At 43.5% G+C, this 23,450-nt stretch overlaps 1 protein-coding gene across 4 annotated transcripts in view; it reads right to left on the reverse strand.

Moving 5' to 3' along the window:
- The window catches only part of bicc1a (BicC family RNA binding protein 1a), a 92,092-nt gene that overhangs the window by 23,007 nt on the left and 45,635 nt on the right, over window positions 1-23,450 (reverse strand). For 2 of the 4 annotated variants that reach the window (XM_083774856.1, XM_083774858.1), the window contains exons 4-9: window positions 20,753-20,832; window positions 16,319-16,477; window positions 13,416-13,469; window positions 5,540-5,722; window positions 2,734-2,985; window positions 656-787 (exon numbers count right to left, since the gene is read on the reverse strand). In XM_083774856.1, the coding sequence (XP_083630982.1) occupies window positions 656-787; window positions 2,734-2,985; window positions 5,540-5,722; window positions 13,416-13,469; window positions 16,319-16,477; window positions 20,753-20,832 (860 nt within the window). Of the gene's footprint in view, window positions 1-655; window positions 788-2,733; window positions 2,986-5,539; window positions 5,723-13,415; window positions 13,470-16,318; window positions 16,481-20,752; window positions 20,833-23,450 lie in introns of all 4 variants that reach the window. The other 2 variants (XM_083774857.1, XM_083774855.1) reach the window with 1 other exon arrangement.

The following is a 23,450-nucleotide window of genomic DNA, read 5'->3' on the forward strand; positions in this document are numbered from 1 at the left end:
TCCAAACTACGGGACATTAACCACTTAACCCATTCTGACCGGGCACCCATTTTGGTGTCAGCATCATGTTATGCTTTAGCTATTTAAAAATAGCAGATCTACAAGCTCATATCGCGCCACCGAGTGGCGCGATACGAGCTTGTAGGTCTGCTATTTTTGAAAAATCGAAGAGCGACTGACATTTTTAGAATCTGATCTCAGGTCAGAATGGGTTCATCAGACCAGTGTGTGTCCGGCGGAAACCTCGTATGAATCTGATCTCAGGTCAGAATGGGTTAAGCCTTATACATTAAGCCATATACATTGTCTCATGAAGAATAGCGGAAAACAATTAGATTGAAAAATGTCTTTGAACATCTCAGAAGAATACCGCCTATAATAACACGCCCAAAATAGGGACGCCAGGGTTGTGTTTTGGTTAACGATACCAAACAAGCACATCATGGCAGCCCTGTCAGTGATTTTATAAATCAGAAAATTCATGCGCTCGTACAGTGATTTTCCAACGTCGTCTCCGAGGACCCACAACTTAAAATACCATTTGGCTGCTCTTGCACACAATCATACACAACTAGTCTACGGGCCTGCAGTGTTTTCACATTGCCGAGAGCTGGGAACACTTAGTGCCGTATGAATGCGGGGCTCGGTGCCATACCTTGCTGGGCTGTTTTGGCTTGGGCTTGATACTGATGAAGACGTCCAGCTGCTCCATCAGGGCTGTGATGCACTGGGGCTCCACCTCTATGTCCTCTTTAATGTCAAACATCAGCACCAGGGGGAGGCAGCCCTATGGAAGCGCAAACGCATGCACAGACACAGACACAGACACAGACACAGACACACACACCTACATCAGCAAGATGCAGTCTTCATCAAAAAACATTTGCAGACCTCCATGTTGATTGTACAAATAAAAATCACACCCGTGTGAACTGAGTGTTGCAACTCCCCCCCCCACCCCCCTCCCTCCCTCTCTCTCATTAGCAGGCAACAGTGCAGCACTATCTCTCTCTCTGTTTCTGGCACAACAGCGCCCCTACTGGTACTAATAGTCATACTGGTGCTCATTAACTTCACATAGGCGGACACATAGGCGGACACATAGGTGAACACGGACATTGTTCCTTGGAGTGGTTGCACCACCAAAAATAAGATTCACCCGCGCCCCCCACACGCAGCTTGGGAAATTCCTCCGAGAGCAATCTGTTTTAGATGATCACCACCGCACGGACCACAGACATCTGTATGTTTGGGCAGAGCTGCTGGACAGCGTTGTGATCGTCAGTTGTGTGTAATTAGCAGAGAGCAGGGCCAGGCTGGTACTGACAGGGAACCATGATCTAGTACCAGTCTGGCAGAGACCCCACCGCCTCCTCTAGATCTACTGCTTTCTTTCACTCTTTCCTGGAAAGCCGCTCTCTCCCCATTATTTTATGTTCGTGTACACACCTCTCTGCTCCCTCCTTCTGCCCCTAAGCTCAACATGTACTGTATGCCCTCCTCTCTCTGCTCCTAAGCTATCCTCCCTCTCCTCCTCTCACACACTGACTCCACTAAATCTAATATGATCTCCTCTGTTGTTCCTTCCTGTGCTCTCTTCTCTCTGCGCCCATCTTCTGCTACTCCTTCCCCCTTTTCCACTCTCTCCTGTCCCTTCCTACTATTCATGCACGTCACATCACCTCATTTTTTTTCCCTCGGCCAGGCAGGAAAGCGAGAGGCCCCCTTCTTGTGTGTCCCACTTCCAGACCAAAACGGGAGAAAGTCATGTTTACTGATACGACTTTGGCATTTGCCAAATGTCTTTCGGGGCCAAAAAAGGGAGACCGCAGACAAAGAGAAGACAGTCCTAGTAGAATTACTGCCCCACATTATTGCTCTCCACTGGGCCAAAGATGTTTATAGCCGTGATGTTTTAAATGCACCAGCTCAGCAGAAGCTTCTGGCCAAAGATAATTAAGCGGCCGTCCTTTTTACACATTTTTGAAAGCCACATGGTTGATTATTCTTGTGAGTTATTCAGATAAGAACAGTCTCTGTGGTCAGGGGCAACAATGCGGAGAATGACCGCAACAGCAATTTGAAGAAACAGAGATCTATATGCGAGAAGCCTAACCCCCGTCCACCCTTGGCCCGATGCGTCAGTGTTAATGGGCTGACCCATAAATCACTGACAGGGACAACCGCGCAGAAATTACCATTCAGAAAAAATTGTATACGGACAGTATTCATTTGGCTCTCGTCAAGTTTGACACAAATATGCACACACTTGCACGAGATGTTGTCTATACCGTACATCTAGGCAGGGCAACCTTGAGTTACATAGAGATCGTTATTCATCTAAATTATAATATGGACATTTCAGCAGCATGATTATGGCCAAGCAAATCGTGCCCCAAGGCCATTCGAAACCCTTAAAGCCAATCATGGTTCACTTTTGAAAACCAAATGGGTTAGCTTTTCAGAACCCACGCATCATTCACACACACCATGTTGATGTTACACAGACAATAGGGGCCATTATGGTCACCACAAACCCTGAGGAATCTAAAGCTATACGCGACCCGTATAGATTACTGTTGATACAAGTTAGCCTTCTTGCGGACTGGTTTTGTACCCTCAACCACAAGACCAATGACGCTGGGCAGTGAAAGCTAATGTTCCCTACCAAGTGGCTAACGATAAATAAACACACTAATGGCCACACACACTCACACAAAGAATAAATCATACCATGAGGTACTGGCGTGCCAGGCAGACAGACTCGATGGTTCCTTGGATGTAGACGGTGGATTTCTTCTGGGGGCTGTTGGGGTCTGGGAAGTGGATCTGTGCCCCCGTCCTCTGGGTGATGTGCTTGATGTTGCTACCGTTGCGGCCCATCATGAAGAGGTGGTGCTGGGGCGCTATGTCCAGGTGGGTGCTGACCGAGATGGCGCTGGCCAAGCTGCCGGCCAGGTGCTCCAGCAGCATGGCTGTGCCTCTCTGGAGAAGAAAGACGGACCGTCGTGAAATAGGTGACACAACATAAAGTGTAATGAATCGCATTGAACTGTTTTGTACGAGGCCTTCGGATTGGCAAAGACTACGGCCCGATTGACCGGCTTTTTTAAATCAACTTTGGATGTGCTCTACAAAGTAGTCCAAACAACGTCAGGCAAGTTGCCCCTCATAACTCTTAAGATGAACACTATAACCAACCGTTATATTGAGACATGCTGAGAGGCACATTGTACTAATAATGCCACAGATATAAACCAGAAACAGCAGGTCTGGCATTCCCTGTGAATTATGAGACTGGTGGATAGAAAGACCTTATGTAATGTGTTCTACACCAGAGTAGGTTACATACGGTACAGAGAATAGATACACAAAAAAAAAAAATATATATAATAAAACAGTAGCCGCTTGGGAACTGAAACTGAAAGCTTTCTGGTTCGATCCTGAGCTCCATTGTCGTCGATGTGTGGTACACTTTGTAAACTCGCACGTTGGATGAATGTGCTATAGAAATGCAGACCATTTCCATGGCTGGCTGTACTGCTCAATGTCAGAACTTTAAAAAAAATGCACAATGATACACAAAATACCATCATTTCAACTTAAATTAGTAAATTATGGGGGGAAAATAAGGGCAGATGTCTCCCGAACAAACACCAGTGATTCTTATAAAAACCAGTGGAAACTATTGGTTTTTCCGCCTACCATGGCCTGGCCGGCTGAACGGCTTCCATTCCTCACTGTCTCTGTTGTGCCTCTGCAAGCAATCACATGGCCTATAGAAGAGCCATTTCGTATGTACTGTACGAGGAGCTACAGAGTCCACAAAAGACAGAGGCCAGCATAGCGCAGCAATCCACAGTGGTTTTGGCACTCCTCAAAGGGTCTCCCATCACCACATAACATAGCACGCATACTCTCTTAATCCCTTGGGCCCGGATCTGGCCAGTGTCCTAATGCTGACTGAACCCTTAGACCTACCACAAACTCACTCACACACAAGCAAGAAACCGTGCAGCGTGCGCACGCACACACGCACTTCATGAATGTATATGCATGCGTGTGCACGCACACACGCACGCACACACACACACACACACACACACACACACACACTTCATGAATGTATATGCATGCGTGTGCACGCACGCACACACACACACACACACACACACACACACACACACACACACACACACAGACAGCGTTGCAAAGGTCATGGGAGGTCCATGTAGTCTGGGTGTGTCAGTAGTTAAACAGGAGGGTTTGAGGGGGGTCTGAGTTTTGTTGGCACCCAGAGAAGGCTCTAGGGCAGGCTTTAAAATATACACAATTCTGATGCCAGAGTGAAGTACGGTAAGTGTGTGTGTGTGTGTGTGTGTGTGTGTGTGCGCGTGCGTGCGTGGGTGGGTGCGTGCGTATGCACACACAGAAGCAGCAGAAGAGTTGAGCACAGTACAGTACAATTTTACTCTGAAGAGTTCATTTAACTCTGAGAGTTTACAAATGTAACCAAATGGATCCGTAAGGGTCCATTGACAGTAGTAACATTTGTTAGGCCTGTCACAATTATTACATAATGGCCCAATTATTTGAGATAATCGCAATTATTTTTCCATGTTGATTTTTTTTTTATAGAAGATATAGCAGATCTACAAGCTTCACTTCACTTCAAGCTGAACTACTTATGCTATTTTGGAAATGTTTTGGAAAGAAAACAATATAAAACTGCTATATTTAAGTTATGTGTCATATCTGCCCTGTGCAATTTGAAATTACAAAGCCTATAAAAGGCAAACAGAAATACTGTTAGAAATTGTAACATTCCAATGTTCAATTTACAAAACACAATTAAATTGTTTAATCGCAATTATTTGCAACAATCAATCGTCAACTTCAATTCGTAATCACGACAGCCCTGACATGTGTATACGGTGTACGCTCTCAGAGTTAAAAATGGATAAATAAACACAGAGGATTTGACTGTGTGAGCAGCTCCAGCATGTATCAGACATAGAACAGTAACAGGGATCCGTTCAAATGTGCCGCTCAAGGTAGCACCTCACAGCGGGGCGCGCTGAACTCACGGCCCATCTGTTACAAGCCACCTCGCATTTCTCGGCCATCTCCTGAGGTGCTGGAGGTAATGAGGTGGGTTATTGCAAAGAAGCGAGGAGGAGCGCCCGGTGTCGGTGGGCCTTGAAACGCTGCTGTTTAGAGAAACCTCCCTTGTATGCGGCTAGCCACACTAAAGGGTGGAGGAAAGGAGAGAGGAATGGAATCCCAACTTGGAAGTCAAGGAACCCTGTCTTCTCATTCAATCGATTAAATCGGTTGCGACTGCACATGAATCATGCTTTAATAAAAATGCTTAAAACTTCACTAAAAAGCCAAGCGTCTGGTTTATCTTAGGATTCATAACGTCCACGCCCAAAACAGCACAAAACATCGGTCACGCCTGGCTGTTTAATAATCGGGCCACAAAAGATGTTGAACCAGATGACTGACATTTTAATTTCCTGTACAAGACCCTGCTCACCTTGACGGCTGTGGTGTTGTTCTGCGAGCCGCGCACCACGCCGGTGGTCCCGTAGAGGCGCGTTGGGGGCTTGAAGGACACAGTGAGGTTGTAGGTCTGGGAGATGTGCTGCACGGTGGGGGAACCGGGGTCGGGCTGTACGATGGCCGGGAGCTCGAACGACAGCACCAGGGGAAGCAGCTCCTGGGAACAATGAGGGGAGGAGGGAGAAGGAAGGAGAGGCAGTTTGAGTGGATGATGAAGAGGAGAACATCTTTAATGCACAAATGTACAGAGCTACAGTAGAAATGTGTCCACAGAGCTACAGTAGAAATGTGTCCACTCCTGCCTGCAATTTTTTACCTTTACTTACTTAATTACTTACTTTATTTTTTGTTGTTGTCCAGTATTATCTCTATTGTAATCTTGTGCATATTTTATTGCTTTTGTTAGACAGTCTTGCAGAACATGCTACAGCCAACACTAAAGGTGCGTTCCCACTTGTGATAAAGACAGCATGCTTTCTAACTTTTCCTCTTGAGCCACACATGTTTAATTGTTTTTCATTTTCTGTTTGGCATAACCTCATTTCATACTCAGCATTCCCACATGTCAGTATTCAGTCATTATCAAACAGTTTGCTAACTATGCATGCAGGCTAAGTTAGCAATCAGTTGATCTTGACTTGTTCTACAGTTTTGTATGCATATATTCATTCATTTCGTTTCATAATTTGGACAGAGACAATTGGTTGGTCAAACATACTTTTATTCCTTTCAAAGTCCAACAGTTTAAGTATTATCATTACTATGTTGTCAAACACCCACTACTCACACCCTCATTTCCTGGTCAAAGTTTCACAAAAGAGTCACCACTGAATCCACTGCTCCTTTTATAGGTGGAGGATTCAAATTGGGTTGCACCATGTTGCAGGGGTGCATGTGTCTGGCAATACATACTATTTAGTATGATTGCAACGAGACGGGTTGTTTAAAACCTGGTTTGTTAATTACTTTAGTATTGACAAGTATACTGTAAAGGTTGGGAAATGTTTTCTGTGTTACATGTTCACTAGATTTGTAAGTGAATGCTTTGGGGAAACCTGTCTCTAGACAGATGGTATGGGAAGCTCTGCCCTAGTACAGTGTTAGGACTTGTAATGTCCAGACTGGGTGCTTGAATTTAAGCATAATATCATGTAAGTTTGTTATTTTCACTTTTTTTGGAAGTTATATTTTGTTTTTGTGAGTATTTTTCATGAAAAATTAATTTTGAACCTTATTTTTTGGAAACCTTTGAAATAAATCTTTGGCAACGATTGAGATTTTTGGTATGTCATTTTTCTGTGCACCTAGCCCTCATCAAATGGACTCATTTACACCACTGAATGATAAAATGCTTGTTCGAGCGGCACAGTTACATACAAAGTCAACACAAAGACCCAACTTTGCTGAACGAGCATCGAACGGCAATGCAACTAGAACATATATTTTAACTTTCGGTGGGAACACATCTTCATATTTCGCTGCTTGTACCTGTATGAGTGAGTGGCAAATAAACCCTCTTGATTCTTGAATCAAGGTAGAGAGGTGTGCAGAGAGACATACTGTAGGTGTGTGGCAGATAAAATAAATAGACAAAGAGATGGAGAGAGTAGAGAGAGACAACGTGATATGTAGAGAGGGGGATACGATACATTTATCAACAAATGAACCACATGACACAGAGTGCTGTGGAATATCCTCAGTACCTTGCCAGCCACTGCGCTGTTAGTGCTGCTGATAAGATTTGAATAGTGCATAAATATGGGCACCTCACATACTGTATTAATGTCCCAACCAGACACCGTACAGACAGCTCCGATAAGACAGCACAGTCAGCTACACACCCAGTAGCCTGTACCACCTTGTCCTAAAGCAAGCTTGTGATTAACACCATTCAGAGAACAGAGTAAAAACACATGTGGGGAAGCGGTGATGGGTGGTTTCTTGACACATCATGCATGTATTCCACGTGCAGACATAACACGGCTCCCTTCGGCGGCGAGCAGCAGAACGTGTCTCTAAAACATGTCGAGTCAAATAAATCCCGAGCGGTCACATCGACGGGAGGTGCCAGAAACAAAACACCAGACCCTCCATCACGCGAAACATGCAACGACATGATGGCATCGTCACTTTGGAGACAGAGACGCTAAAACCAACTCACACAGTATACTGTGTCAGTCCCACGGCCTGTTTGGTGTGAGACTGTTCATAATGTGAACGGCAGTACATCATACTGCAAAAGTTGCGTGGCTACCGACGCACAATTGCGACAGGCGGCTGAGTTGTTAGAATGAACACAGCATTTACAGTAGATCACGCTAGTCCTTCAGAGGAGATGAAGACCAGAGGGCCTTTCTGGGACATTCATACATACACATACACATGTGGGAGGGAATGCACACACAAATGTACACACCCATACGCAGTTTCATTGGAAAGAGAGTACAGTATACACACACACTCTCTCTTTCTCTCTCTCCAAGACGTAAATACTTGTATTCATGCACGCATACACGCACTCTCGTGCACGCATACACACAGACACAGTGTTATCCAAACACTGACTCTCGGGCACAGCGCCACTATGGTTTTGGCTGCCAGTGAAGGGCAAGCAGCATGAATTGCTCTGACCAAAGAAATGCATTCCTGATCAGTCCCATATGTGCTCGGCCCTACATTCATATCACGTTTCAGCGCTCGCACTGTAAGGGCTCGAGAAAATTTAGGTCAGCACGCAGGATAAACGCAGAAAGCATCAGCAGAACAGCGGGACTCGGGGCGCTGAATGAAGGATGAATAGGAGGTGGATTTACAGAGAAGCTGACATCAGCTTTTTAAGAAGGGTCTACCTGGAAGATATAAGCCACATATTCAATGCAAAGGGTAAAAAAAAAAAAACTGTACCAAAAAGAACACACACACACACACACACGCGCGCGCGCGCCACAAGAGTGAGAGAGACGGGGAGGAACGAAAACGTTTGCGAGGCAAAAGGCAGTGGAACCGAACTCTCATCACCTCCCGATGAGTTCCAGCCCTGCGAGCGCTCGAGGGTAGTCCCGGGAGAATCCCTCGCATGAGCCGATGACTAGATGCAGACGCATGCGACTCTGCACCTCCAAAAAGGCCGACATACCTGGGACCCTCTGAGCGCACTATAGGCAGACCCTTAAAAGGGGGGAATCCCGACATCTGTACTGTAGTGCAGCGAGCGGATAAGCCCGCCGTAAACCAACCACCCCTGGTTTTAAGGGAGCCATGCAGGAGGATGTGGTCCGGGGGCCACCCAGGATTAACCACACACTGTTATATACTGTTATAGTGTTATATACTCTTAACCTAAACCAAGGAGGACAAGAACAAGATACTCACAAAACAAACACTCCCTCTGCTGACTACAAATTGCGCTCCCAATATAAAAGCACCGATATATACAGTAAAGTCCTGTTTATTCATCCATTTGTAAATCAGATAGTGTACAATTTTAACTCAAATGGGCCCGTTACTGTGTAATGGCAAATTACCGAAAAAAGTCAGGCCTCAATTGAATTCAATGGATGACAGGAACAGTTGGTAATTGGCATCACTTGCTACTAGGGGTCGTTAGTTAATCAAACTAAATAAAATACTGAAAATAGCAGATCTACTGTATAAGCTGTCATTGTTATTTTTACATGACATCGTTGTACAATGGACAGTAAAAATAAATGAATCAGACTACATCGATTATAAATATCGATTATAAAACCTCCATTTCAAAATATCCATTGTTCATGAATATTTGTTGAAGAAATAAGCGCATAATCGATAGGTGCAGACCTACATGCTGACAGAATAAGCTTCAAAGAAAATCCTTGTAGAAATTATAGCCTGCCTTCACACAGCATGCCTTAAGCTTGTGCTAATAACCCACTGGTTTCCATCCACTGTGATTATTATGCAGTGTTTGTACTTTTGCAAAAGTAAAATTTAAGCATGCATTTTCTGTAAAGTACCCTCCAATTCAGAGGCTACATCTTTCTTATTATGCTTTGCAGTGATAATGTAGGTTGTTTCAAGGTTGCATACCACAATGATACAGTATCTACAAACTAATAAACACATTCAAGCATTTCTTAGCATTTTCTTAAAACGTCAAACACATTCAGCTCCTTAAATAGGCCTATAACAGTCAAATTCTAAGTTTTGTTAGCACAGTATACAGTGGTTCAGTATACAGGTACTGTATATACAGTATACAGGTATTACAAAACCAATTAATGTGTTTAGTGGAACACACCATTATCGATTTAGCATGAACGTGTAGAGATAGGACTTCTCTGGGATAGCGTCTTGTGTACCAAACGCCGGCTGGCAGGCCTGGTGGAGCAGCAGCTGCTCAGTGCCTAGCTGGCACTGAGCAGTGCAATGTGCAGGCTCCATGTTTGTGTGGTCATGGCGACATGGGGAGAGTGCTGAGTGCCCAGGCACTCAACAGCACAGGTCTGGTGTGGGCGTTGGGGTTTTGGCCACAGCATGGTCCAGTAACACAGCTTGGGTGATGAGTGAACGCGTGGGCCAGAACACAGCCGCCAACCAGGTATTTGGATAAAAGGTAGGACTGGTGTAGTGGTGAGTGGTGGGGGGTGGTATGGTCGGTTAGCGGCTCGTGCATGGGCAGAGCAGTAGGGGGCGTGTGGAAGAGCTGAGTGGTGAGAAGGCCTGGGCGGAGAAGGGTTTACCGAGGTGGGAATAACAGGGAATGGCATTCAACGCATCAAATGCACGGCAGATGGACGCAGAGCCAACCACATACTGCCGAGCCATTTGTAATGTAACACATGCTGGACTCACATCCTGTTTGGGCGGCCATCTTAGATGCTAAATAAATAGCGTCAATGCTAGCGAGCTACGTAGTGCTGACAATGAATATTCCATATTCGAACGAAAAATAAATAAATGAATAACTGAATATTTAAAATTAAGGTTCTAATTTAAAAAAATAATAAAAATGTTTGGGCCACGTAATGTTAATCGGCGGCTTGTCTCGTGAGATCACAGATCCCTCAGTCAGAGGCAGAAGTCTCCCCTACAATAGTAATGCAGCTGGGTGGCCCTCCTCCCCTAAGCTTTTTAATCATACAACGGTGCCGTGGGTAAACGAGAGCTGAGTTAAAAGTTAAAATACGTCGTTGATGCAACGCTTTGTGAGCTTGTAGATTAGTTATATTTGCCATGCGACACCGGCACACAATGAAGAATAAATCAGCTGCCTCGCACCGCTCCACTCTGCCTGCCTGTTGTTAACACCATGGGGAGGGTTAACAAACTTAACACAGACCACAGTGACACGGAAGCCTTGGAGGAGTTGCTAGGCAGTTTAGACTTTAACTTGCGCCGTATAAAGCACACATGTTTAATCACACAATGTCAGGTCAAGCCGAAACGGTGATTCATCTGGTAGTGAAGCACTCAAGACAGACAGTTTACAGTGGGACTCGATGACCCGACAGACAACACGATGTAAAAACTATGCATGGATTCTTGTCTATCGCGGGAAAGCTCCCTCTGTGACACATTTATCTTATAGCCTACCTTAATTTGATTTAAACCAAAAACACATGCATTGCTTGCTATTGCTTTGATTATTTCCCCTTTCATGTCGAGGTAAGAACTTCTTCTATCACAGCAGCGCACCGCACGATGTGCACATCGTTGGGGCGATGCGTCTCTGTTCTCCAAATTGTATCTAAACTAAACCATTAAACAAAAATGAGGCTATTAAGATAATTATGAATCATTCAAATTATCTCACAAGAGAGCGCATTTCTCAGCACCAACTGAAGCCGATTCAGGACCGGCGAATATAGAGAAAGAAAAGAGAAAGTTTTACTGCATATTAGGCTGCAATATTTTATATTAAAATTATATAAATTCGACATTTGAGCCGTTCGAATCATTCCGAACCCACATGGTGTTTTAAAAGGAATATTCAAACATTTTTGGCCAATTCTGGCAGCACTATAGCGAGCTAAAATGAAGCCATCCTTGCTCTAGAAAGCGCCAATGTTCCCATCTAGACCACCGGATAATCAGTAAAGACCTCCGAACATCGCGCGTTTTATCCAAACCATGGAGAGCTCCGTAGATTTCGAGTTATTCAGCTTTTTAGTCAGCCTGTATAAAGGGAGGTTAACGGCAGTGTGGTTGTGAAATCCGCTAAAGAAGGAAAGGACAAGCAAAAAAAAAAAGAAAGAAAAAAAATATATATATATATCAGCGATCAATGATTTGATATCAATAATAAAGCTTATCAGACGGAACGTTACGCCACAAGCAGTTGCCGGTTGGATTCCAATTGGCGGAACATTCCGTCAGAAGCAGTACATTTGTTAATAAATACAGTGTACCCAGCCGCCTTACCCCTTGCTGAAGTCAAGGACACCAGCTTCCTGGCCTGGCCAGAGATGCAGATTATACTGTATATCAAGAGCTAGGAGTGTGTCGACTAATGGCAAGGAATGTGTAGTAAAAACGGACAGGGGGGAACAGCATAAGGATAATCCAATGAGTAGCTGGGTAAAGTGGACTGGGGTCAGCTTCTTCTGAGTCCAGGGAAAGAGGCCAGGTTGAACTTTCCTTTGATCCGCCCCACTTCATCCGCTGGCTGTGTGTTCTTTGGACAGCATGAACAATCTGTGCGGTTCTGAACAGCTTACTTTTTAAGCCCCCTTTCTACAACAGCAGTAGTTGCTCCGTTTTTATGTGTTTTGCTTTGTTTTCCAGTTTCCAGTTCCAATTTGGCTGTGACTTGTTGCTTTTGAAAATATGCTTTAAGCATAGGTATCCCAGTGTGCACCACAAACATGCATCTTTTTTTCACCGACAATACCACACACGCCCTCTCTCTGTCACACATACAGTACATATCCTGAATTTTCATTTAGTTTCACAGGGGCTGGAGCTGCACACGCACGCATGCACGCACACACACACACACGCGCGCACACGCACACACGCACACACGCACACACGCACACACGCACACACACACACACACTCACTCACTCACTCACTCACTCACTCACTCACTCTCTCTCCCCCCTCTGGGCCTTATTAGTTTTGGTCACTGCTTATTGGAAGTTTGTGTTCACTGAGGGGAATTGTTGCGGTGGTGAAATGTGGAGTTCCGGGCTGAGGAGGCTTGCGAGAGTGGAAAACTCCTCCAGCCACAGAGCTGGGGCCGAGACTCGTGGCTGGGCTGAGGTAGAGACTGAGAATGGCTCTGGAGGAGAGTCTGGGGAATGGGCAAAGAGATGCCACTGTAAACGGGGCCACGGCTGAGTCTAACTGTTGTTTTAGGGGAAATTCTAGCAAATCACTATCTGGGGATTGGCATCCTGCTAAAAAGGTAAAGAGGCTCCAGCTCAAGCTTTGGGTTAAGGCTGGCAGGAGGACTGGAAGTCAGACCCAAACTGGTCCAGCGGAACTGTGGTGGAGGGGATGTGTCTGGCCATACAACTGGAAATGGATCATTCTGGAGCGCTGGCGAGGTCGGGGCATAGAATGCTGTCTGGCTTATGAAAAGCTGATAGGTCTGAGTGAGGTCAGTCCAATCTTCTCCCCGGCCAATTGAACATTGCAACCTTGAACTTCCTCTCCCTTCTCTGTTGTATGAGCCATGACCCCATTATCACCAATTCACACAGTGACCCAGCAACTATCAGTGGGAACCAACCCTAAAGCTACCCTAGAATAGATGGAAATCTACAGTATTATAAAGACTTACAAAAAATACTCCAACTAGCATTGATACAAATCAATGACAAAATCAAGTGAAACAAGGCTGCCATTTATGAATCGACACTCACCCTTATTTTGGATCGAGCTGCCTCCACCCCTCCTGGCTGCCCTGCGATGGACACCTGTTCACATGGAGAGATGACAATTGGCATGATATTAGCAAGTGAACGCCAACCCTGTCCACAAAACATAATAACTGTCATCATTACATATTTAGTAGTAACTGTCCAATCCTCTAAGGTAAAATGTTGAACACACTAAACCGAGTGAAAGTTTTTAAAACGTCCTCCCAAGCAAATCTTTAAAATACTAAACTGTAGCCAAATGTATCTTTGGGATTTGCCAAACTAATTTCCATAGCTTATGTTTCTTAACTACCAAAAAACCACAAAACCATTATGGTGAGAAATTAATGTGGAGATTTTAGCAGGACATTGACTTACAAAACTAGGATGGAAAAAACCCCAGTCTCTACAATTACAGAAATTGCCTTTTCAACACATCCATCCCAGTTTGAGGGTCACAATTAAAATAATTGCAACAGATATGAAAACGCAAAGATAATTGTTCTAATTAGACATCTTGCCAATGAAACTTCTCACTCTTCCTCTCTATCTCTTCTTTTCATCCATAACTGTTGTATTGTTGCTGAACGATTCACTCAATATAACTAATCTTTTGGGTGAATGAACTGAACTAATATACTACCTAAAAAAACTATCTACACAAATACTAGCAGACTGAGTATCAAGCTGTGAAATTGATTAGCTGAAAATATGGTTTACTCGTTGGACTGAAATACAAGCCATTATTAGCCAATTATTGAGCTCCTTGAGGAGGACTAGGACGGGCTCTGTTTGTCCTTGCGAATGAAATGTCTTGAGTGAGTGAATGTAACGGCTTTTCTCGTTCACTGGGCGGAGGAGGTGGTGTCTCACTCAGTGACTGTGTGTATCCATGCAGACAAATTCTTGGTTCACGACCTGAACGAGTTGATCTGAATGTTTGACTGCGTTTCAGTTCAATGAGTGGGACTACACAGGCGCAGCTCCGGTCAAACACAGAAGGAATAATTTGAACAAATCTTTTTACTGAACCGATTCTAATTATCATCACTAGGAGCAAGCCATGACTTGGCCCACAGACACAGGACTGAGGCCAACTTGAATCAGAGCTTCAACTCAAATTAAGCCCTGGTGTTTGGGACCAGCTGGTACAAAGAGAGTAAACAAACGACAAGGGGGTCTATCTGTTTCAGTCATAGACCGCCCCTTAATTTCACGCAAATTAAAGGCATTCCGTTTTGACACTTTGAATTGATGCAACTACACAATTATATGTATATCTTTTCACTTATTTGACCGGTTTCTATACTGTGATTCTTCACTGAAAAGTGAAGATATACTGCAGGTGTGAGTTACACAGAGCAGTTAAATTGACCTATGCACACCGCTGCCATCTTGCCAGCAAGGAGCTAACTAGGTGCAACTTCCCGACTTTGACAGTCCTTTCATCCAAACAGAAAGGTCCTATCTGATTGTATTAAACAACGTCAAACGCACCAACATTGCAGCTGTACGGAAAGCTTGAATTATCCTCTTTCTATCTTCAAAGTGTTTGTTTCATAATGACCCACTGTAGACATATTATGAACTACTCCTGTCAAGAAATTACTTTTTTTTTTAAGTGTTGGAGTTTGGAAGTGCTCGTTGAACCACCCGTTTTGAATTTGCACATAATGCAGGAGGCAGCTTTAGTGCTTTAGTGAAAGCGAGCGCTTCCAAACTGACACTGAAAAATAATCCTCTGCAAGGAACTTCTTGACAGGAAGTAGCTCATAACATGTCTACGGTGGATTTTTATGAAACAAACACTTTGCAGATAGAAAGAGGATAATTCAAGCTTTTCGTACAGCTGCAATGTTGGTGAGTTTGACGTTGTTCAATACAATCAGATAGGACCTTTCTGTTTGGATGAATGAGCTGTCAATGGGAAGTTGCACCTAGTTAGCACCTTGCTGGCAAGTTGGCAGCGGTGTGCACTGTGCACACAGTAGACTACCCAGCATTACTTGGTGTCTAATGGAGTGGTGCTCTTTGAAACACTCACCTATACAGTAGGTTAATGGTAATAATTACTGCAATCTGCACTTGCTCTCTGCAACCTGCCTGGTTCAGGTTATTGAGCCTGTGACAGCAGCATGCTGGTATATTTACAACCTATCTGCACACATCGGACTCTCTCATTTCCCAGCGTTTTGACCAGGTGGACGTGGTTTTGAGGTTAGGTTGAGGCATTGTTTCTGTGAGGTTAGGGCTAAGGTTTGGTTTAGGCATAGTTTTTGTGTTAAGTTAAAGGATAAAGGACCACTTCACCACTTTTCAACCTATCTTCATATAATAGGTCCTCACTAATAATCATGAAAAAATGGCGACTGCGTCTCATAGGAAGGCTGTGGGCAGTTCAGAAACCGTCTTCCAGTGACATCATCGATGGGGAATACAAGCTAATAAAAACTGCAGGCTTTCTAGTCCTGAAAAAGTTGCAATGGAAGCCATCGTTCTCACGATAATGAAAATCTGTCTGGTGCACACATACAGTCATACACAGATCAATAATGGGGCTGGTCCACTTGACCTACATTATGAAGGGGCGTTATGCTTCAGTGAGTCAAGAGAACTCATCATGTTGAGTATGTTAGAAGGGGTTATAACAGTGAAAGGACGGAGCGCAATGTGCTTCTAATGTGGACCTACCGAAGTGTCATCACCACTTCTCACCGTACTGTATGTCTAACCTCACTTTACCTCATGGTATCCTAGTTTCTCAGAGCCACTACACTGCTCTCTTCACACTCTACTTGACTATTTACCTTGTCGTTTGTCGACTCTGGTTATTTCGCTCTCGTTGTAAGTCACTTTGATCATGAGCATCAGCTAAATGCCTAAATTGTAACAGATTCCACGCTGACCTGGTTGCTTTTCTCCGCCTGGTTGTTTCTGTTGGAGTCCGGGAAGTGGATGTGGCAGCCCGTCTCCTCCATCACCTTCTTGATGTTGTTTCCCCCTTTACCGATGACATGAGAGTGCTCCGTGTGGGACACATCCATCTTCAGAGTTACCCTGTTACTCTGCTGAGAGAGAGGAGATGATTAATAGAAGTTGTATAGCACAGTGGTTCTCAAAGTGGAGTCCGGGGGACTAATTAGTTAATATAGTGTCAAAATCAGTTTTGTTTGTTTTTGTGTTCCTTGCTTTTGCTGTTATGTGTTGTTTTATATGTGTTTTGTTTTCTTTAAGTCATTCATGTTGTTAACGTGTCTTATTGTGATTTGTCTTAAAATAAAAAACATTTGATAACAAAAAAACAAAAAATCTTGAAAGGAAGAAGAATTTTCTTTAGAATACGTTTTGAAACATTTGAATCCCTAGCACAACATCTTTTCTTCTTTTACTTTGACTTCTTTGACATGAATAGGTTGATTGTTGTGGTGGGGGACACTATAGTTTTGGTTTCGTAACTCTTTATTTTTTTTATATACAATTATGTACAGTAAGACATACAAACAAATAGTACAAGAAAATAAAAATGTCATGGGACGTTTGGTACAAATAATTACATGTTTACAGGATTTGAGATAGTAGTAGGACATTGTTAATCCGGACCTGGCTGCAAGTAGAATCTTAAACAGATAGGAATCATCTTGGCTTAGTCCATCCGGGATTTATGAAACCCAGAATGTTTGAGATAAGTGTTGCTACTTCCTCCCAGAAGGGTTGAATTATAGGACAGGACCAAAATACAGTACGCATGATCAACCATTGTATCTCTTCACAGTCCAGCTGGTTGCCAGTTTGTTTGGACTTCTGTTTGGGAGTAATAAAGAAGCAAATCTGGGTTTTCCGTTGATTGTGTTTCCCATGTATTCAACCACACGTCATCACTTATATCAATGTCGAGCTCCTTTTCCCCCATTGTTGTTTCACATTATGTTGTAGTCCTTTTTCAATGATATAATTCCATTATAGCTTACTTATTCCTGAGTTATAAGCAGCAGTAAATATTATACTAGGTGTGATCCCTGGATTAGACCCTAATCCCTTAACTGCAAATATCTATAAAGGTCCTGCTTTCTATCCCCATTTTTAACCAGTGTACATATTGACCCGTTTCCTGTAACCCATAAGTCTTTGCGTTTTGTGTGTGCATAACTTTTGCATGGCCAGGTCTATGAAAACAAGCACAAATGAAAATAGCAGATCTACAAGCTCACAGCGACACATTGTGAGGTTGGACATCTGTTATTTAAAAACAGAGAACAATTGAAATATTTTGAATATTTTTAAAACATTAACAAAAATGGCACAACATATTTTTAGATGGATGTCCGTGGACAATTACATATTAACAGGTTCCGTCCATCCGACGTGTCCACATGTCATAAGCAATCCAACCGACGGGTTGCAATGACGTGTGTACACGTCTTTTTCTTTTTGAGTGAAACTCCAAGGCCACTATATATACGCTTCGCTTTTCGTTCATGCGCGGTCCAGTCCAGTCTGTTTATCGCTGCAGAAAGAATGCCTCGTCTCTCCTAATCCAGGGCGCTCTCTGTGGTTTTGATCTGATGGATATACTATGAAGCTCTTCATTTCGGACTTCTTCTCAACTGCCTCTCGTTCAAAATATGAATGCGATGGATTATTTAGCGATAATATTGAAACGAGAGAAAGGTAAGTAAGAAAAATAATATCTCAGTTTTTTTCAGGAACAGAAGGGGCTTTACAAAGTAAAAGCGACTATGTCTTCCCGGCACCCCAGAGCTCCTATTTTGAAGGAATCCTGGGGCTGATTGTGTTCATCTGGAGTTCCTTGCCATGAAGAAATGTGGAAACCACTGGTTTAAACAACATTAGGAAGCAAGCCCAAATAAGCAACTACTGTACACTTTAGAAACAAACCCTCAAAAAACCACAACCAGCAACTACCATTAATTTATTTACAAGTGACTTTACAGAAACACAAGCCAAAGGTTGCTTATAAAAAGCAGACATGGCAACACTGGCTGAAGGAAATGAAGCACACACAGGGTCTCTAGGCAGACTGTCGCGCGTGGTCGCGCACGTTTTCAGCTGCGCACAGTTTTTAGACAGCAGGTGAATGGAAAAGAAGCTCCACCTCCGCGCCCGACTGACGCGGAGGAGAGCACGTCCGGGAAGCTGTCAGTCGCGTCAGTCAGCCGCGGAGGTGGAGGTTTTTTTCCATCCACCAGCTGTCTAAAAACCCCACGAAGAAGAAGGGCTTCAGGTTCTTCTGACGCGTCTGCGCGCGACAGTGTGCCCAGGCTGACTAGGAGCCCCAGTACCTTTCCGCCGAAACAGGTGATATCTAGCTGTCCAGTATTGCTGCCATTAAGTCAGGATCATAGGCTGGCCAGATGGAGGACACTATTGTTGCTAGTATTGTTGTGATATCAGCTCCAGAATGACTGTGTTGACTGTTTAATCAATTTAAACCTGGCGTTCCTACTTTGGGCATGTCATTATAAGATTCTCAAAAGAAAAACAAACAAACAAATGCTATAAGCTCACAAATGTGCCATGTTGCAATGCATTTGCGATTAGTATTATGACCTCATCATTGGCAGTAGAGTCAATACTACACCATAACCATGAAATGCATCTTAAGTCATCAATCAATAAATGACAGGTGTGATGTTTTTATGAGTGTACACACAAATAATGAAAAGCAGCTAGACAATACAAATTTATCCAGGCAGCATCAGTGCTCTGCATGAGCCTCATAATAAACAGCACACAACCCATAAACTCTTTCAGATGCTTTCATTATGGACAAAAGAGAAGCAGATGAGTATCAAAAGCACAGTATATATTGCTACATTAAAAGCCTTAAGCCTTAATTAATTGCTTATATTGATTATTATTTGCCGGGAAATGAACATTACATTACGCCATGACTAAAGCAACATGGAAAACCCTGTTGACAAAACAAATCACGTGCGGCCCTTGTTTGTGGAGGGAAAGACCGGCTATTTGAATGCATTGATGACTGACTGCCAACAGGGGGAGCAAGCGTGCACTCTGCTGAGTATGTCATCTGTTGCTATGGAGACAGGCCCTGCAGCTTATCCATCTTCAGTTACTACTCTGCACCACATGCAGTGGTAGACACATTAATATTGACACACGCACGCACGCACGCAGAATACAAGTGTGCATATAATATATTATCTTGGCGTTTGGCTCTGCTGCAATTTGCTCAGCACAATTAAACACCATCATTAAACTTAAAGAGGGAGATAGATATACATTAACAACCCCCCATGGGGAACATAAATATACTATATATATGTGTGTGTGTGTGTGTGTGTGTGTGTGTGTGTGTGTGTGTCAGCTGACTGCCACATCAGCGAATGACATGTGGGTCTTGCAAACACTGTATACGCCCACATAGTAGTAATGCAGCATATTAACCCCTCAAATACATTTATGTCCCTTGAGCATAGCATGAACCCGCTCGAGTATATCTGACTGAACCAACTCTGCACGCTATGCATCATTTAATGAATTTGTGAAATTAATGAGATTAACATTTTGAACGCAATTAATCCATGCTTGGATGACTCGCCCCATACATCCCGTAATCCCATCGGCACTAGATTATAGCCCTATCTGGATGGCAATAACCATTATTGCCATAAAAGGCTGCACAATTTACACAGGCAGAGGCTCAAATCACATACTGTAGCACGACAACGGGGTGAGATATACAGTATGTTTGATTGTTTTTCTCATTCCCAATACAGAGGGACCTTCTGTAACAATTATTACATTTTCTTTGCACAATTTTGAAAACTAGCTATTTTCGCTGTAAAAGTGTACCTTGAGATTTTGACCATGGGTCATCGCCATGCTGGCACGGACATGAGTGGACAATAATATTTCCAGAAACACATAAAAACCAAGGCCTGAATGACAATAAAAGAGTGGAACCAAATGGGGTCCATTTGGTTGGACATTCATTAATTGGGTCTTATGACCAAAGGGCTATATCCCTTACCACTTATCCTTAAACTTATTTCCCATTTTTTACTATTTTGAAAAACTTTTTAAATAGTTCAAATAGCCGATCTACAAGCTCACAAAGTGTTGATGTAGATCGGCCAGTTGAACTATTTTAAAATGTTTTTCAAAATACAAAAAATGGCTAATAAGTTTAGGGATAAGGGGTAAGGGGTGCCACAAAATATAGCTGCACATCTTTGCTACGGACACATTTGTCTGTGTACGGACATATTGATGACTCCTGATTTTGACTTGCCCAACAACTGGCAACTGGCATAAAGCTCAGACTGGACTTTATCCTTACAGTGAGAATACTGTACCTTTGTGTCGAGGACAGACATGATTCTGTCTTTGGCTTCCCTCACGTTCTCCCGCTTTCCACACACCTTGATATGGGGGTCTGCAGGAGAGGAGAGGTAAAGGGGGGACGAGGTTAAACAATGTCTTATCATTTGAAGTGTGTGTGTGCACTGCATGAGAAAAAAGAAAGATTAAGTGACGTGAGAGACTGAGATTGTCAGACACAGTAGTACTGAATCTGCCCGGTGAGCCACAAATTACATATTTTCAACTGAAAAAAAGATCTGATGCCACAAAGTATATGAAGTCAGGTTTACGGGAAAAGATGAAAGTCCTGTTTTGTCCGTTACACCACTGAACATGTTGCTAAGTAGTATCACTCGCCAACAGAAATACAACACAGAGCAGCTGTCTAATGTTGTCTAGTGTGCTGGGAAAACAGCACTGTTAATTATTTGGCTTCTGACAAAACAAAGATGAGATCAATAGACATCACATCATCATCACCTGTGACACTAACAGCTGGGCTGCCAATACAATCAAGAGGCATTTTAACCACACCCATTATCGCCACCACAATGTCTGCTTATTATAAGCAACATTGTGCTTTTTCTGTAAAGCTGCGGGTTGTGGGTTTTTGGGCTTGTTTGCAAAGTGTAGTTGCTTATTTGGGATTGTTTCCTACTGTTGTTTAAACCAGTGGTTCACAAACATTTTCATGTCATGGACCCCCCAAAAATATGCATTTTTCTACGGACCCTCATGCCAACAAGCCTCATGGATTTAATCAAGGTTCCGTCATGTGTCCAGTGGTCGCCTATGAGGTACAAGGCACAATGTAACTATACACTGGAGATTCTCTTACCGCCTGAACTTCCCTGAAGCACCCTGTCCTTCACCAAGGAGAGTCAGATCCTGACTGAGGCAGAGTGAGTGAGTGTTTGTATTTCAGCCTCACCTAGCTGGTCTTCACAGGTGTTGTCATATCACATTGATTGAGCATGTCAATTGGTAGGGGTGTAACTATACCTTTCAGTGATACAATACGTATCACGATACATGGTTGACGATACAATACATGGACGATATTGGTTCATTATGGCGATACAATACGATGCAATGATTTAAAAAAATGTGGATAGTGCATTGCAAAACGATACGAAAGTCAATGTTGCTGTTTACATTTCAATATACGATTTTTTTTCTATAATTTGTATCCCATGATTTTGCAACCCATTTTAATATCCTGTAATCCTGGGCGCTACACTTCCTCTGCCAACCTGGGGGGGCAGCGGACTGACCTCATGCTTCCTTCTATGCATGAGTCAACGACAGGGGGTAGTTTCCCTGTCCGGACGTAGCCGGACGTCAGTGATGAGGGTGTTATTCGATTTGATGTTTATTGTTTATGTTAGGTTTACTAACATAAACATCAAATCGAATAACACCCTCATCAATCACTGACAAGCTTGATGTAGCCAACCACTTGAACATCTTCTTTACAAACATTGCAACAATGCTGGTTAACAAACTGCCCTCCCACTCTGGGCGTTTTGGTGTAGAGCACATCAAAGCCTTCTACAAAAACCTAGGTGTTTGTAAAGATTAAAATGGCAATGGTAACAACTGAGGAGGTACTTAAAAAACTGAGTGCCCTCCAACCCCACAAGGCCACTGGCCATGACAATATTCCCTCCAAATTTCTCAGAGACTCAGCCATTTCCATAGCTCCAGTCATCACCCACATAGTAAACCTCTCCATCAAACAGGGACAGGTCCCCCAAGATTTTTAACTGGCCAAAGTAACCCCTCTGTACAAAAAAGGGAGTAAATTAGAACCCGGCAACTACCGCCCTATTTCTATTCTAAGCTCCATCTCAAAAGTGATGGAAAAAATAGTCTATGAACAGGTTGAAAAGTATCTTGCCACTAATAAATTGTTGTACGAGTTCCAATCTGGTTTCAGAACATCCCACTCCACTGACACATGCCTCCTCTATTTGAGTGACCACATCAAACACGAGGTGGATGCTGGAAAATACTGCGGCATGGTCATGCTGGACCTCCAAAAGGCTTTTGACACCGTGAACCACTCCATACTGGTTAACAAGCTTAAAGCTATTGGTTTTGATAGCACATCAGTGAGCGGGATGCAATCCTATCTGGAGGGGAGAGAACAGATGGTGGAGGTGAACGGAACACTGTCCCCCCCCCCCCTCCCAGTGAGCTGTGGCGTCCCACAAGGAAGCATACTAGGGCCTTTACTGTTCCTAATATATGTTAACGACATGACATCAGCTTGTGACCTCAACTTGTTCCTGTTCGCAGATGACTCAGCACTGCTGGTCACGGACAGGAACAAACTGCAGGTTGAAAAGACCCTCAGCTCTGAACTCGGTAGAATCTGCACCTGGCTCGCTGATAACAAACTATCCTTACACCTGGGAAAAACTGAATCCATTCTCTTCGGATCTAATAGTAATCTCAGCAAGGCAGAAGGCTTCTTGGTTAGAGTGGGTGAAAATATTATCACACGAAAAGATGAAATTACCTACCTAGGTTCCATCCTGGAGGCCAATCTTTCCGGTGATAAAATGGCCTCTAACGTAATCAAAAAAGTAAATCAAAGAACAAGATTCCTTTACAGGATCTCCTCACTGGTCAACAAAAACACCTTGAAGACCTTAACAGGAGCCCTCGTACAAGGTTTCTTTGACT

The sequence above is a fragment of the Protomyctophum parallelum genome, assembly GCF_964188405.1.
Source record: "Protomyctophum parallelum genome assembly, chromosome: 10".
In the NCBI taxonomy this organism is placed as follows: domain Eukaryota; kingdom Metazoa; phylum Chordata; class Actinopteri; order Myctophiformes; family Myctophidae; genus Protomyctophum; species Protomyctophum parallelum.